Source organism: Lutra lutra, chromosome 17 (genome assembly GCF_902655055.1).
Source record: "Lutra lutra chromosome 17, mLutLut1.2, whole genome shotgun sequence".
In the NCBI taxonomy this organism is placed as follows: domain Eukaryota; kingdom Metazoa; phylum Chordata; class Mammalia; order Carnivora; family Mustelidae; genus Lutra; species Lutra lutra.
This window is the reverse complement of record NC_062294.1, coordinates 54,242,995-54,259,684: the sequence shown is the minus strand read 5'-3', so window position 1 is coordinate 54,259,684 and position 16,690 is coordinate 54,242,995. Positions and strand designations below refer to the sequence as shown.

Sequence of the window (16,690 nt, the reverse complement as noted above, 5' to 3'; positions counted from 1 at the left end):
GCACTAGGTCACACAGAAGGGTAGGAAGAGGAACTTGTGCAGGGGTGAACATTATTACAGGGATACACCTAGTTGCCTAATTGGTATACTCTCTGTCTGTTTGTGGGGATGTTGAGGCAGTGGGAAAATACGAAGTTTTAAAAATTTATAACACAATAGTCACAAACGATTAGAATAAGATAGTTTATCAATTTTGCTTGGCATAGTATCAATATACAAATCAGCTGTATTTCTATATACCACCAACAGAGAGCTCAGCAATAAAATTGTAAAATGTCTTTACAAGAGCATTAAAATTTTCAGATATCATGAAATGACTCTAATAAAAACGTGTAAGACTACTGTTAAAAAACATTTTTCAGAACTTTATTGAGACATTAAAGAAGATTTAACTAAGTGGAGTGATACACAGTGTTCATGGATTTTAAGACATTATTGTAGAGATGTCACTTAAAGGATTTACAGATTCAATGCAGTATCTGTACAAATCACGGTCACTTTGGGCGTTGGGGGGTGGAAGCTGACAAAGTGAGTTAAACATTTTGAGAATATAAAGGCCCTAAAGAACAAAGAGACTTGTAGAAAAAGAATACGGCAGGAGGCCTTTATCAGACTGTAAGACTCAGAAAACTCCCCTAGCTAAAACAGTAGTGCTGGCGCAGGGATAAACAAGAGAACAATGGAACAGAACGTCCGAAAACCCAGAACGTCCGAATACCTAGCCATGCAGATGGGGACATTTGCCTTAGGATAGAGATGATTCGACCTGGCAGTGGGGAAATCGACTAGACAATGCAGCTGGGATCATTATCTACACAGTATTCACAGAAACAAACGACCGGGCGGGCTGTGACTAACGAGGATATGCAGGATCGTTATTTAATGTACCCGGTTTGTCTTGGGATACGAGATACAAGGTGTACTCTTTTGGCGTGGGTCGCGGTTGGTCCACAACCGTTTCCGGTCACGAAGCACACATCCTAATGTCGCCTCTACTCCTTCAGATCCACTTCTAGTCTCCTAATCCCCGTTTTCTCAAGTGTGCCGCCAGCATCCTAGCCGCCCCCAGTTCCCCGCCCCCAGGACCGCTCTTCTCTGTACGGATCCAGACCTTCCCAACATGGCTGCGCCCAACGAGCGGCTTCCAAAGGGCGAGGAGACCGAGCGAACGCAAGCATTTCCGTCTCAGCCCTGGGCTGTGATTGGCTTAGCGCTCCGCTCAAGGTCAAAGACCAGGCGAGAGCGATTAAGTCCTACTAGGCATGCGCGACCGCTGTGACAGCCGCTGCCGCGGTGAAGACGGTAAGTCTTGAAAAGAAGAGAAAGGATGGGCTGGATTTGCACCTCTCTAGTCTGGCCGGCCAGCTCCGGTCGCCTAGGGTGGCCTCCTCGCTCTCCGTACGGCGCACGACCCAAGATGGCGGCGCACGGTGCACAATGGCCGCTACCACCGCAACGCGGCGAAATCGGAGCGGCGACGCTGCCCGGCGATAAAATTCTAACCAGGGCCAGAATGAGGGCCTGTGCGTTGGTGGTTCGCTCCAAAGTGCCACTGATTCCGAGACTCCGGTCCGCAAACTTGATGAGCGGAAGCGGAAGGGGCGTATGGAAGCTTGGGTTCTCATGGCGTAAGGTCACAGATTTGCGGTCGAGGATCGGTTTCTCCTAGAAGCTGTCAGAGTCCCGCGCTGTGGGACTTCCGCGACTTGAGATGCAGGTCGTGTGGGTACTCGTGGGGGGTGGCTGTTTTCGGTGGCTGCGGGGTTGTCAGGGGCGTTGGCGGAAGCTTGGACTGGCATTAAGTGTTGAGGACGAAAGACAGTGCCTACTGAGAGCGACAGGTGGGTTCCGGGTCGCGCCCCAGGCGGTAGACAGAGGCGTTGGGAGAACCACTGACCGAGGGGCCCATCGGGGTCTGTTCGGTGAGGAAAGGATTGGGGGTCATCTGAGGTCCCTATGGTCCGAGTGTGAGCATCCGAGGGATCCGTGATCCTTCTGAAAATAGGTGTCTGGGGGGCTGTGAATGGGTGCGAGAGAGAAGCGCAGGGTGTTCGTGGGAGAGGTGGGTGGGATTGGAACGCGCGGAGTCGGAGGGAGACATTTGGGTGTGCATATTGGGGTGTCCTATTTCCCAGCTTTTTATGCTGAATCTAAGCGTACAGAAAGTCGAAAGAATAGCAAAACGGGGGGCGCCTGGGTGGCTCAGTGGGTTAAGCCGCTGCCTTCGGCTCGGGTCATGGTCTCGGGGTCCTGGGATCGAGTCCCGCATCGGGCTCTCTGCTCAGCAGGGAGCCTGCTTCCCTCCCTCTCTCTCTGCCTGCCTCTCTGCCTACTTGTGATCTCTGTCTGTCAAATAAATAAAATCTTAAAAAAAAAAAAAAAATAGCAAAACGGTTCAACCGACGTGAATAGATCCACGAGTTGTTAAAACCGTGCCATAAACACTTAGAAAGTGTGTGTGCGTCTCAGCCAGTGGACATGTGCGTTTTTGCACGCGCATGAAATCAGGGTAGTCCTAGCTTTTTCAGTTAGCAGTAATCGCTCCTCGGATAAACCTCGTTGGCTAAGATGCTGCCACTGCTCAAAGCTAGTCCTAACTTTCTATGTCCTGTCTGCTACATGTTTGTGTGATTTGTCGTAAGGTGCTAAGTTCTTTAATTCTCGGTTTTTCCACTCAAACACATTGGTATTTAGCTCACAGGTACTTCTGAGGGCCCTAACTCCATGACCTCATCTAAACCTAATTACCTCCCAAAGGCCTTATTCCCAAATACACATGAGTTTGAGGGCTGCTTTTTTTTTTTTTTTTTAAGTAGGTTCCATGCCCGAGCTGGGGCTTGAACTCACAACTCTGAGATCAAGAGTCACATGCTCTACAGACTGAACAAGCTAGGCACGGCTGGAGGACATAAATATTAACTCCATAACAGGTAGGTACCTGACAAAAGGTAGCTATTATGATTTAAATGTATACTTCCTTAATGGGAGTTTTTATGTTTCAAACAGTTCTGTTAACTTTTAAAATTATATATATATAATACACATATATATATATGAACATATACATACATATATATTTCTTAACTATGTGTATTTATGTTTCATATTAAATGTTCTTGTCATTTTTTATTACAGTATCATTATATACTTATCATCAATAAAAGCAGATAATCACCTTAAACTATCTGTAATGTTTTGAAATGTATTTTTTTAAAGTGAATTATATTTAATGGATATTTTCCCTTTTTTAGTGGGTAAGAGTAGACTGGATTAAATGCGCATTTCAGAGGCCTCTGGTTTAATTTTACCACACTCCCCAATAATGTTCCATTATCTCATGCATCCACACACTGTGTCAGGTTTTTCGACATCTTTAGTGACAGTGGGTTAATCATCTTTTCATTCTTTTCTAATACGATAGCCCGATTTAGAAAAAAGTGACTAGCCTCACCTATTCTTTATAGTTTTGTTTAATCAAGATCATATTTGATTTGAAAATGGAAGTCTCCGTCCTTGTTCCATCTTCCTGGTCTCTCCTTCTAACCCTCCCATACCTTGGAACTACTATGCACAGATTAGAATGTATTATTCCCTGGACTTGTATAATTTTATCACATGTATTTGGATATACTCTTAAGTAGTAGTAAGAATACACATTTTAGTTTTTTGAGTTTGTATGTTTTATAATGAGGATATTATATTATAATGTGGTATTCTGAGGCCTGGTTTTCTTGATTTGGTACCAGTCTGTGATTTATCCGTCTTGCGTGTAGGCTTGGTGCATTAATACGAATTTCATTACATAAATACAGTGTAGTGCATGCATCCATTCTCCTGCTGTTGGACATTTGTATTGTTTCTGGGTTTTGGCTGTTAAAAGTAGGGAAGTTCTGAAAAATCTTGTATGTCTCTTAGTTGTGAGAATTTGTCTAGTCTAGGCTATATACTTAGAAGTATAATTTCTGGCACAAAGTAGATGAATTTTTATCTAGAAGGAAAAACCAAATTGCTTCTGTAATACGGTACAGAACTCTATCATCAGCAGAGTATAAAAGTGCCTGTTGGTGCATAAGCTTTCCAACTTAGTATTTTCATTATTGCTTTTTGACCATTTTGGGGTTAAAAACCTCATCTCGTTGTGGTCTCCATATGCACTGTTCTCATTACTCACAGGTTGATCATCTTTTTTTTTTTTTTTTAAAGATTTTATTTATTTGTCAGAGAGAGAGGGAGAGAGAGCAAACACAGGCAGACAGAATGGCAGGCAGAGGCAGAGGGAGAAGCAGGCTCCCTGATGAGCAAGGAGCCCGACGTGGGACTCGATCCCAGGACGCTGGGATCATGACCTGAGCCGAAGGCAGCTGCTTAACCAACTGAGCCACCCAGGCGTCCCGGTTGATCATCTTTTTATATGTTCATTGGCCAATTTTCTTCTTTTATTTATTTTAATTTAGTATAGTTGATAAACAATGTTCCATTGCATTCAGGTGTACAACATAGTGATTGACCATCTTTATATATTAGATGGGCCAACTTTAAATAAAACTGAAAAGTTTGTCTTTACCCGACATATTTGGAATGCGTATCTTTTGCTAGTTATTTTGTAATAAACAGTTTGGCTGGTCTCTGTCCCCCACTCCTAGGAAGTGGCCTCTAAAACCTGTCACTCCTGAGTGACAGGAGTCTTTGTTATTCGTGGTGGGTCTGTAGATAGTTAGGACAGTGAGGTGACTCAGGATGGGGCTGTTTTATGTCATATGCCAGAAAGACTGACCATGTGATCAGAGGGTTGGGGCTTTGAGCCTGGTGATATTAGCCCAACCTCTGAGATGGTAAGGGTGCTGGGGGTTGAGTCACATGGCCAGTGGTTAGGTCAGTCATGCTTACTTAATAAAAACTATAGACACTGACGCTCAGGTGAACTTCTGTGGTTGGCGGTACCCTACATATTGTCACTTACAGATGTGTTAAATGAGTAATGTGTCCTGAGGCACCTGGGTGGCTCAGTGGGTTGGGGCCTCTGCCTTCAGCTCGGGTCATGGTCCCAGGTTCCTGGGATCGAGCCCTGCATTGGGCTCTCTGCTCAGCAGGGAGCCTGCTTCCCTTCCTCTCTCTCTGCGTGTGATCTCTGTCAAATAACTAAAATCTTAAAAAAAAAAAAAAAAAAAAAGGGTAATGTGTCCTGACTCCAAAAGGATAGGACGATGGAAGCTTCTGGTTTGGGAGGATCCCAAACCTCACTTACCCTGTTGTCTCTCTCCATTTGACTGGTTATGACTGGATTGGCTGGATATCATTTTGCTATAATAATATGTTTTTTAAATTACTTATTTAAAAAATTTTTATTTATTCACTTGAGCACACGTCAGAGCAGATGAGTTGGGGGGAGGGCAGAGGGAGAAGGAGAGGGAGAAGCTGACTCGCCTCTGATCACAGAACCTTACTAGGGTTCCCATCTCATGACCCTGAGAGCATGACTAGAGCTGAAATCAAGAGTCGGGCACTTAACCCACTGAGCAACCCTGGTGCTCCTCTTTTTGCTATAATAAGACTTCTATCTTGCAGTTTCTCCCAGGTACTTTGTAAATACTGGCTTTTCTCCCCTTTTAAATCTTGTTTGAATATGAAATTGCAATTAATGTTTATATTGAATTAAAGCAGTTGCATAATGACAATTTTGTTTTTCTTTTAATTTATTTTTCCCATTTATTGCTCAGGTTTTTATATGGTACATTTTTGACTTCAGAGAGAGATTATCCCTGTCCCTAAGTTTAAAGAAATGCCATGGACTATTTCAGATACTCTTCCTTGTGTATTTTTAGTTTAGTAATATATATATATTTTTTAAATTGTCAGTGGTGGGGCACCTGGGTGGCTCAGTCATTTGAGCTGTATACTTTTGATTTTGGCTCAGGTCATGATCTCAGGATCCTGGGATTGAGCCCCATATTTGGCTCTGCATTTAGCAGGAATCCTGTTCAAGGACTTTCTTCCTCTTCCTCTACCTGCCCCCCACCTCTCAAATAAATAAATCTTTAAATTGTTGGTGGCCATGGTTTTTTCTCACATGTCTTTTCATTATCTGCTGGGCTAATGAAACAGTTCTTACTACACTATCCTTGCATCCTTGGAATAAAGTCAACTGTGCATAGTAGGATTCTTCCTATATTTGGCTTTCTTAGTATTCTTCTTATATATCCCTGCATATGGTTTCTCAGTATTTTCTTTAGGCTTTATATAGCGGAAGTCCCATTCCCTGGCCTTGGTTCTTGAGTTCCGCCAAGAAAGAATTCAGAGTCAAACTCTTTTTTTTTTTTTAAAGATTTTATTTATTTATTTGACAGACAGAGATCACAAGTAGGCAGAGAGGCAGGCAGAGAGAGAGAGAGAGGAGGAAGCAGGCTCCCTGCAGAGCAGAGAGCCCGATGTGGGGCTCAATCCCAGGACCCTGGGATCATGACCTGAGCCGAAGGCAGAGGCTTTAACCCACTGAGCCACCCAGGCGCCCCCAGAGTCAAACTCTTAAGCGAGCAAAGGTTTCATAGCAGTTTAAGCAAAAGTACATTCCTTTTTTTCTTTCTTTCTTTCTTTCTTTCTTTCTTTTTTTTTTGGCAAAAGTACATTCTTGAGATGGGAGAGCAAGCAGGCCCAGAGGTGGCAGCTGCACCCTAGGTCAGGGTTGTTTTTTCTTTTTGTGTTTGGATAGGTTATGGGTCATAGGTAGGGCAATGTCTGACTGAGGGTGCAGCCAGTCATCTAAGGGACTCCACCTACTGGGAGTTTTTGGCCTTATATGGCCCTTGTCAGAACTGTCACGGCAGCCATTCTCTGGGGAGGGGGTTAAAACCACAATGTAAATGTATTATAGTAAGGCTCCGAGTTACTCTAGGGCAGTCATGGGGAAGAGCGCAGGCATATCCTCTGGGATCTTCCTCCGGTGTTTGGAGGTTGGCCTCCGCCCTTTTACAGTCGGAAATCACTTGTTCCCTGTTCATACCCAGCTAGCTGCCTACGCTGTCAGTCGTTGGTGTTTGGCTTCTTTTGCTTAGAATAATTAATGCTTTTCATCTTCGTCCATGATTTTCCATTTATCATGAGTTTATTCTCTGCTGCTGAGTACTAAGCGGTGGCACAGATAGGCCACAATACGTTCATTCCCCGCTTGATGGATGTTTTGGATTTAGGGGGTCGGTTTTAGATATATATTTTTTAAAGATTTTATTTATTTATTGGACAGAAGGAAACACAGGGAGAGAGGGAACACAAGCAGGGGAAGTGGGAGAGGGAGAAGCAGGCTTCCCGCCCAGCAGAGAGCCTGATGTGGGGCTTCATCCCAGGACCCTGAGATCATGACCTAAACCGAAGGCAGTCACTTAACGACTGAATCACCCAGGTGCCTTGGTTTTGAATATTCTCAATAAAGCTGCAGTATGCATTCATGTACAAGTCAAAGTGGCTGTACCATACTGTATTTTTACCAGCAGAGGAGGGGAGTTCTTTTTCTTCACATCCTAGTCAGTACTTAGTATTTTCAGTCTTTTAAATTATAGCCATTCTGGAGCACATGGCTGGCTCAGTTGGTAGAGCACATGACTCCCGATCTTAGGGTTGTGAGTGCGAGTCCCAAATTGGGCCTAGAGCTGATTGATAGGTAGATAGATAGATAAATAAATAAAATTATCGACATTGTAACAGGTTTGTAGGAATATTTTATTTAGGTTTTAATTTGCTTTTATTTAGCTTTTAATTTGCAGCCTTTTGTGTGTTCATTAGCCGTCTCTCTACTTTTTTGGGAGGGTAAGTGTCTGTTTAAATATTTTGTTTCTTTTTTACTAGATTGTCTCTTTTGTGAAGTTGCAAAAGTTCTTTTTATTTTTTAGATAGAAGTCTTTTAGTCAGGTATGCATTTTGTTAATATTTTACTCTAGCCTCTAGCTTGATCCTTCTTTGTTTTTTTAAGATTTTATTTATTTATTTGACAGAGATCACAAGTAGGAGGAGAGGCAGGCAGAAAGAGAGAGGAAGCAGGCTCCACGCTGAGCAGAGAGCCCAATGTGGGGCTCGATCCCAGGACCCTGAGATCATGACCTGAGCCGAAGGCAGAGGCTTTAACCCACTGAGCCACCCGGGCACCCCTTGATCCATTTTACAGGTGACTTTTGAATATCAACATTTTTGGTCCTGAGATGTCTACTTTATCAGTTTTTTTTCTTCTACTGTATGTTTTGTGCCCTGTTCAAGAAATCTTTGCCTAATTCAAGGTCACTTAAAGTTTTTCTGTGCTTTCTTCTAGAAGTTTCACTATTTCTTTTTTTAAGTGATCTCTGCACCCAGCTTGGGGCTTGAACTCACAACGCCAAAATCAACAATCATGTTCTCTACTGACTGAGCCCACCAGGCATCCCAACAGATTCACTTCTTAAATCTTTACTGGTTAATTTTGGCATGGGGTAAACACGGATATCCTATTGTTTCAGTAGCATTTGTTAAACATTTTATTATTTTTTTCATGCTCGTGCTTGCCTCTAACTTGTTGAATATATGAAGTATATTTAATAGCATTTTTGGTGTACTGGTCCACCAGGTCTCTCCCTTTGGCCATTTTTGTCTGTTTCTCTTCCTTGTTTTTTTTTGCCCAGCTATGGGTCATATTTCCTTGGTTCTCTGTTTGTCTGGTAATTTTTGATTGGATGTCAGATATTGTCAGTTTCACCTGGCTGCCTGCGGGATTTCCTTTTATTCCTTTTACTACTTTTGAGGTTGGTTCTGGGATGTAACCACGTTACTTTGAAACAGATTCTTTGGAGGCTTTCTTTGAAGCTCCATTAGGTGGTGCCAAAAGAGTCTTTTGTCTAGGATTGTTTTGTCCCCATTTCTGAGGTGATACTCTCCTGAGACCTCTACATAGTGTAAGACCGGGCATATCAGAAGGTCTTTCCACCCAGGCTAGTGGGAATGCCGCTATTCCTGCTCTTGTGTAAGCACCAGGAATTGTTTAACCTGCTTCTTGCCAGTGGCCTTGGTAGTTCGCTCACAGTTCATTAGTGCTGAGCCGGAGACTCAAAGGAACCCTCATCCTCTGTAGAGTGAGTTTTCCCTCTCTTCACTGGTATACTGCCTGGCAAGTGTTAGTCATCTTTGCTTCCTCAGATTTTGAATTCTGTATCATTAACTTAGCAGCGCTGCTAGACTCTTTGGGTTCCTTCTCGTGCGGTGGCCTAGAAAGTCTCCAGGTAGTGAGCTCTGGTGCCCAAGGGTCTCTAGCCTTGTTTCACTTCTTCTCTGACTTCTGGGTGAGAAAACGGTTGTTTTAGACACGTTTCCATTTTTTTTTTTAATTGGTTAAGATGAAAGGATAATTCATAATTTGGTAATTTTCTCTGGAATCAGAGGTTCTATCAGTTCTGAGGGTTTGTGTTTTAATCCTTGGTCCAAGAGTTACTGTGTGGCTTTTAGCTAGGTGCTTGACCTTTCCTTTCTTGGTTTTCTCTAAAATAGAATAATTATAGTCTACCGCCTAGGATTGTAAGGGTTAAGTGAGAAAAGAAGATGCCTGAAACAATTCTTTGCATGTATGGGAACCTGCTTTTATTATCATTTCCACGCCAAACAAATCTTTCCTTGAATCCATAGATGCCGGCTTCCTAGAATGATGCACTTCCTATAAAGGAAGAAACGTAGATCTCAAGTCTAGAAACTCATTCTTGCCGAGGATACCTTTGATGAGACACCCGAATACTGAAAATGACCAAGTCCCAGGTTAGCTGTTTATTTCCCAGATTTCTAGAAGTTTGTAAAAATGTATACAATCTGAAGGTTGCCAGAGTTGGTAAGGTAGGGGGGAGAGGGATAGGCAAAATGGGTGAAGGGGAGGGAAGATACAGGCTTCCAATTATGGAATAAATAATTCATGGGAATAAAAAATACAGCATAGGAAGTATAATCATTGATATTGATTATATTGATATCTGTCTCTGTGACAGATGGTAGCTGCACTTGTGGTAAGCATAGCATAACCATAGACTTGTTGAATCACTATTTTGTAACACCTGAAACGAATGTAACATCGTGTGACAACTACAGTTAACAATTTAAAAAATGTATACAATCAAAGGGAATGATGTATATAGATCTCTTGCAGCTGGCAGACATGTGCTTAGACTGGGAGACAGAATAATGACCTGGAGTAGCCAATCAGGGAGGGAGTTCTATCTTATCTGTATGTCACGTGTTGCAAGGTGTGAACAACTGTAACATTGCCACAGAAGTGGCAGGATCCAGAGCAGAGTTGCAGACATTTTTGTGGTAATATTGGAAACCACAGAAGAACAAAAACATATTTAAGATTTACTTTGTATATAAGCAGGAAGCACATGAACTTTCTGAGTAAGTATTTCTCAGAGATTAAAGATGAAGAAGTGTCTTTGATGGGTCTTCCTCTTCAGTTTTTCTCCAGACTGTGGACCCAGTAAATGGTCATCTTCCCAAGGAAATGTGGGAGATTCAAAAGGCATAGCTAGAAAACTTTAAAAAACTCTTCTTATCTACAAAGAGAAGATAAGATTAATTTTTACCCGAGGGTCACGGTGTACGTTATTGCGTGAACATATGTAACATGTTCATAACATATTTCTAACAATATGCAGCACACAGTAAGAGTTCTGTTTTTGCTTTTGTGAGTACCACGATGTAATACATAGCAAAGTTAACTTCTAAAAGGCAGTTCTGAGCATAACATACTTTATGAAAAACACTGCAGGGGCGCCTGGGGGGCTCAGTGGGTTAAGCCTCTGCCTCCGGCTCAGGTCACGATCTCAGGGCCCTGGGATCGAGCCCCTCATCGGGCTGTCTGCTCAGCGGGGAGCCTGCTTCCCTCCTCCCCCCGCCCCCTGCATACTGTGATCTCTGTCAAATAAATAAATAAAATCTTAAAAAAAAAAAAAAAAAAGAAAGAAAGAAGGAAAAAGAAAAATACTGCAGTGTCTACCAAGTGTCTGCAGGAAATGTGTCCGCTTGCTCCGGTCTGTTGCTGCTTGTACCCTGGGCATTGGTTCTCTTTGGTTTCTTCTGTCTCATTGAACTTTTTGCAGTTCCTGGAACCCAGCATGGTATTTAACACTTAACACATGCTTCCTCTGGAAGAGCCACAGCTCCCGTGTCTTCCCAGTCTTGCCATTGAGCACACCAGGAACCATGCACCTCTTCAGCTTGACCTCTTCCTCAGAACTGTTCGTTCTTCACCTACTTGTGCCCCCGTTTTAACTCGAGCGAACTTCTGTTGTAAGCCTTGTTAAACCAGACCGTCTTGCCGTATGTGAACTCTGTAAAGGAGTGTACTTGCCACTCCGCAGGGTGTCAGGATTGTGCTTTATTTCCTTTTTTACTGCAGTGTATAGTGGGTAACATTAAATGCTCCTGGGGCACCTGAGTGGCTCAGCTGGTTAAGCGGCTGACTTCGACTCAGGTCACGATCTTGGGGTCCTGGGATCGAGACCCAAGTCGGGGCTGCCTGCTCAGCGGGGAGTCTGCTTCTCCCTCTACCCCTCCCATAGCTCACGCTCTCTCTTTCCAATAAATAAATAAAACCTTAAAAAACAAAAATAACATTAAATGCTCCTAAGGTGGGCTGTAGATGCTTTTTAGGTAAAGTCTTAACAACATTTTACATTGGGTGAATGAATGAGGGAAGAAGTGAATGAAGAATGCAGAAAGGAAGGGCACCTGCGTGGCTCAGTCAGTTAAGCATCCAACTCTTGATTTCAGCTCAGGTCGTGATCCCAGGGTTGTGAGATCAAGCCTTTTGGGCTCTGCACTAAATAGAGAGTCTGCTTGGGATCTTCTCTCTCCCTTTGCCGCTGCCCCTGTTCTCTCTCTCAAATAAATAGATAAATTTTTACAAAAGATGCAGAAAGGATTATTTCAGTGGATTTATTAGCACACTAAGTGTAAATCAAAACTAGATATAGAGAAATACTTGTTTATAAATTTCTTTTTTTAAAAAAAGATTTTATTTATCCATTTGAGAGAGAGAGAGAGAGAAAGAGCATGAGAGGGGAGAAGGTCAGAGGGAGAAAGAGACTCCCTGAGGAGCCGAGAGTCCGATGCGGGACCCGATCCCGGGACTCTGGGATCATGACCTGAGCCGAAGGCAGTTGCCCAACCAACTGAGCCATCCAGGCGCCCCTGTTTAAATTTCTATAGTAAAAATAATCAGAATAATACCCTATATATCTTCTATAATTTATTCCATTATATTAACTCCAGATTAAAGAGGATTATGTTATTACAGGGCTTGTTGTCATTCAGTGATGTGGCTGTGGATTTCACCTGGGAAGAATGGCAGCTGCTAGATACTGTTCAGAGGAACCTCTACCGGGATGTGATGTTGGAAAATTATAGCAACCTAATGTCATTGGGTAAAGACAACTTTCCTAAAGACAACTTTCTCACCATGAGTCCATTAATTGCCTGTTTTTTTTTCCCCATTGATAACAATTTTTTTTCCCATTGACACAATTTATGGGTACTCTGATATCCTTATTGATTTTGGAGTTACATAGGTGATGGAACTTATTTTCTTTATGTCCAGTGATGGTACTTACGTTCATTTTCTGAATGAAAGCTTCTGTTTTGCTGAGATTTACTCTCTATTCCCTAAAACAGAATTTTTCATCATAGGCCCTAATACTGCTCAGTTCTCTGGGGGATTACTTCTTGACAGGTTATCAAGTTACTAGACCAGAAGCAATGGTCCACTTGGAGAAAGAACAAGGAGTGCTAGAGAGAGAATTCCCAAGTCCGTCTGGTCCCGGTGAGTCACCAGTGCAGTGGGAGTGAGTGGGAGCCAAGTGACAGTTGATCATTGGTGTGTTGGGACCCTTGTTATTTTAACATTTTTGCTCATAGTCTCTGAATCTTAAGAGTTGACTTAGAGCAAGTGAAAAGAGGTCATCAGTGTGAATGGTGTTCCCTTCTCTCACCATATATGACTCATTGGCTAGCCACCTAGCAGAAGATGTACCTCCTTTTACTACTCTGGGTCAGATCTTGGCCTATTTCATTTGGTCTTTCCCTTTTGGCTTAGTTGTTCTTTTGCAGCTCGTTAAATACAACCTGCCTTCCCCACATCTTATCCATATTTGCATCGCTCTTCTGTTAGGCTTTCAGATATTCATAGATTGCCTCCAGAGTTTGAGGACATCACGTCTTCAGTTCATTACTTATTATCTATTTCTTTTATTGAATACCTTTGACTTATATTGTGCACCTGCTCGGTCACTTTCTCCATTCTCTTTGGATATTGACTTGAGATTCCATTCCCCTCCATTTCATAATGGTAGGATTCACTGATTTTTTTTTTCCCCCTAGAAGTAATGTGGCAAGTTTAGGGTCGGTATCAGGAAAATATTGAGAAAGATGAATCTGTGGAGGAAAATAATGAAAATAATGCATTGGGAAAAATATTTTCTCTGGGAAAAATATTTTCTCTGAGCAAAAATTTTGTTCCTTTTGTAGAAAGACCACGTCAGTGTTTCTCAAGAGGAATACATCTGGAACAAAAGTCAGATTCGAAATTTCAGAGCAAAAACTATGCAGAAATGAATTGTGATGAATTAAACAGCCACGGGAAACCATTTTTCCATACTCTGCATGAAACCTGCCATACTCAGGCCCCGTACAGCGAACATAATTTCTTTGTGAAGACGTTCAGCATGGCAAAAAATCTTAAAAGACATCACAGAATCCACGTAGAACGGAAACCTTATGAATGTAGTGAGTGTCCAAAATCCTTCAGGTATAAGTCAAAGCTCATAATACACCAGAGAACTCATACAGGAGAGAAGCCGTACAGATGCCCTGAATGTCAGAAAGCTTTCAGTACAAAATGTCATCTCACTCTACACCAGAGAACTCATACAGGAGAGAAGCCGTACAGATGCCCTGAATGTCAGAAATCTTTCAGAACAAAGTATCATCTCATTCTCCACCACAGGACTCATACAGGAGAGAAACCCTATGAGTGCAAAGAGTGTGGAAAAGCTTACAGGGAGAAGACAAAGCTCAGATTGCATTACAGAACGCATACAGGAGAGAAACCTTTTGAGTGTACTGATTGTGGGAAAGGTTTTATGCAGAAGTCAAACCTGATGATCCACCAAAGAACTCATACAGGAGATAGACCCTATGGATGTAGAGAATGTGAGAAGACCTTCTGTAGTAAGTCTCAGCTTGCTGTTCACCAGCGAACTCATACAGGAGAAAAATCGTACGAATGCAAGGAATGCGGGAAAGCCTTCAGTAAAAACTCGCATCTCCTGACACATCAGAGAATTCATAGAGGAGAGAAACCTTATGAATGCAGTGAGTGTGGAAAAGCTTTTGTACACACATCACAGCTTATTGTACATCAGAGAAATCATACAGGAAGAAAACCTTACGAATGCAAGGAATGTGGGAAGGCCTTCAATAAAAAGTCACACTTCATAACACATCAGCGAATCCATACGGGAGAGAAGCCTTATGAATGCAGCGAGTGTGGAAAAGCTTTTATAGACAATTCACAGCTTATTGTTCATCGAAGAACTCACACGGGAGAGAAGCCTTACGAATGCAAGGAATGTGGGAAGGCCTTTAATAAAAAGTCATCCCTCATAACACATCAGAGAATTCATACAGGAGAGAAGCCTTACAAATGCAGTGAATGTGGAAAAGCTTTTATAGACAAGTCACATCTCATTGTCCATCAGCGAACTCATACGGGAGAGAAACCCTATGAATGCAGTGAATGTGGAAAAGCTTTCATACGAAAGGCAATGCTCATTGTCCATCAGAGAACACACACAGGAGAGAAACCTTTTGTGTGTCCCGAATGCCAAAAAGCCTTTAGCAGTATGGCCATGCTTAGTAGACATCAGTTGATTCATACAGGAGAGAAACCCCACGGATGCAAGGAATGTGGAAAAGCTTTCCGCCAAAAAAGCCATCTTATTATCCATCAGCGGTGCCATACTGGAGAGAAACCCTATGGATGTGTTCCATGTGGTCAGATCTTCAACCAGAAGTCCCAGCTCATTAGGCATCAGAGACGCCACACAGGAGAGAAACCGTATCAGTGCACTCAGTGTGGAAAAGCCTTTTTTGAGAAATCATATCTCAGTGTCCATCAGAGAAGTCACACAGGACAGAAACCTTATCAGTGTAATGAGTGTGGGAAAACGTTCTCTGTCAAGTTCTTTCTCACTTCACATGAGGAAATTCATACTGGAAAGAAATCTCAGGAGCACGGTGACCACTGGAAAGACTTTAGTGAGATGTCAGATTTCACTGAATACAAGAGAAATCACTCAAGACACACCCTATGAATGAAAGTTAGGATACATTTGGTCAGTGTCAGTTTAAGAGAACTTACCCAGGAGAGAGATCTTTAAATGCAGTGAATATAAGAAAATTACCTACCACCAGTGTAGCCTCATTTCATTGAGGAAGGGCATATGAATGAGGTGAAAAGTCAAAATCTTTTCTTGACAGGTTCCCACCTGTCCTCCCATTATACATAACACAGAAATGAAACCTGAGTGCAACAAATGTTTTTGATGGGTCATCCTCTGATAGGGAAAAAAAAAGACCTCACAAATGTTGCAGATCCTGGAATACTTTGCAAACAAATGAGCTTTCATACCAAAGAAAATAGACACTGAAGACTTGTGATGGGGAATGCCTCTGGCATGAAGTCTAAACTTAATGTGCATCAGATTACACTTATTAAGAATTAGTGTGGTATAATGGTGCTAGGAAAGGTTGCTTACATATAACCTTTAGAACAAAAATTTCATTCCTGTCACATTGCCGTTTATTTAAGGAAAATACATGAAGTAGTCAGGAAAAGCAAATAACTTAGGCATGCCAAAGGACACTTTGCCTCATGTTTGAATATATTGGATAGTCAAAGCACTAAATTAAGAATGATCCAAGATGAATGTATTAGCTTTGCTTTACGTCTGTTTTTGTAGTACATGTATATAGTAATTTCATGTTTAATAAGCTCATGAAAGGAAGTTGTATATCACAAAATTCTTGTTTGTTTGTAATGTGTAGTATCCATCAAGAAATGCCAACGTTGTGGGGCGCCTGGGTGGCTCAGTGGGTTAAGCCGCTGCCTTCGGCTCGGGTCATGATCTCAGGGTCCTGGGATCGAGCCCCGCATCGGGCTCTCTGCTCAGCGGGGAGCCTGCTTCCTCCTCTCTCTCTGCCTGCCTCTCTGCCTGCTTGTGATCTCTCTCTGTCAAATAAATAAATAAAATCTTTAAAAAAAAAAAAATGCCAACGTTGTAAGTTTTTTTGTATCATATAAATTGCAAGGGAAGTAATTAGACCTAAGATTAAGACTTTTTTAAAAAACTCTTTACTGGTATACATAAGTGGATCTGGTAATAGTTTTAGCCCTTTGGAATAATAAATTTTTTTAAACAAATTACCTTCCAGTTGTCACTCAGAAAAAAAATAAATCCATTAAAAATAGTGAGATTTGGGGGCGCCTGGGTGGCTCAGTGGGTTAAGCCGCTGCCTTTGGCTCAGGTCATGATCTCAGGGTCCTGGGATCGAGTCCCGCATCGGGCTCTCTGCTCGGCAGGGAGCCTGCTTCCCTCTCTCTCTCTCTCTCTCTCTGCCTGCCTCTCTGTCTACTTGTGAT

The 16,690-nt window shown here is 42.3% G+C and overlaps 1 protein-coding gene across 1 annotated transcript; it reads left to right on the top strand.

Moving 5' to 3' along the window:
- Positions 1-2,388: 2,388 nt before the first annotated feature.
- Positions 2,389-16,237, top strand: LOC125088875 (zinc finger protein 260-like). The gene is made up of 5 exons (XM_047710467.1): positions 2,389-2,930; positions 9,634-9,759; positions 12,290-12,416; positions 12,722-12,811; positions 13,516-16,237. Exons 2-5 carry the CDS (start codon positions 9,745-9,747, stop codon positions 15,360-15,362), a joined length of 2,079 nt encoding a protein of 692 aa, XP_047566423.1. The 5' UTR covers positions 2,389-2,930; positions 9,634-9,744; the 3' UTR covers positions 15,363-16,237.
- Positions 16,238-16,690: the final 453 nt, after the last annotated feature.

What these genes read in the sequence shown, in the direction of transcription:
- LOC125088875 (XM_047710467.1), top strand. An exon ending in TAGCAACCTAATGTCATTGG is followed by an intron (nt 12,417 to 12,721) that starts GTAAAGACAACT and finishes ACTTCTTGACAG; the next exon opens with GTTATCAAGTTACTAGACCA. An exon ending in CCCAAGTCCGTCTGGTCCCG is followed by an intron (nt 12,812 to 13,515) that starts GTGAGTCACCAG and finishes TTCCTTTTGTAG; the next exon opens with AAAGACCACGTCAGTGTTTC.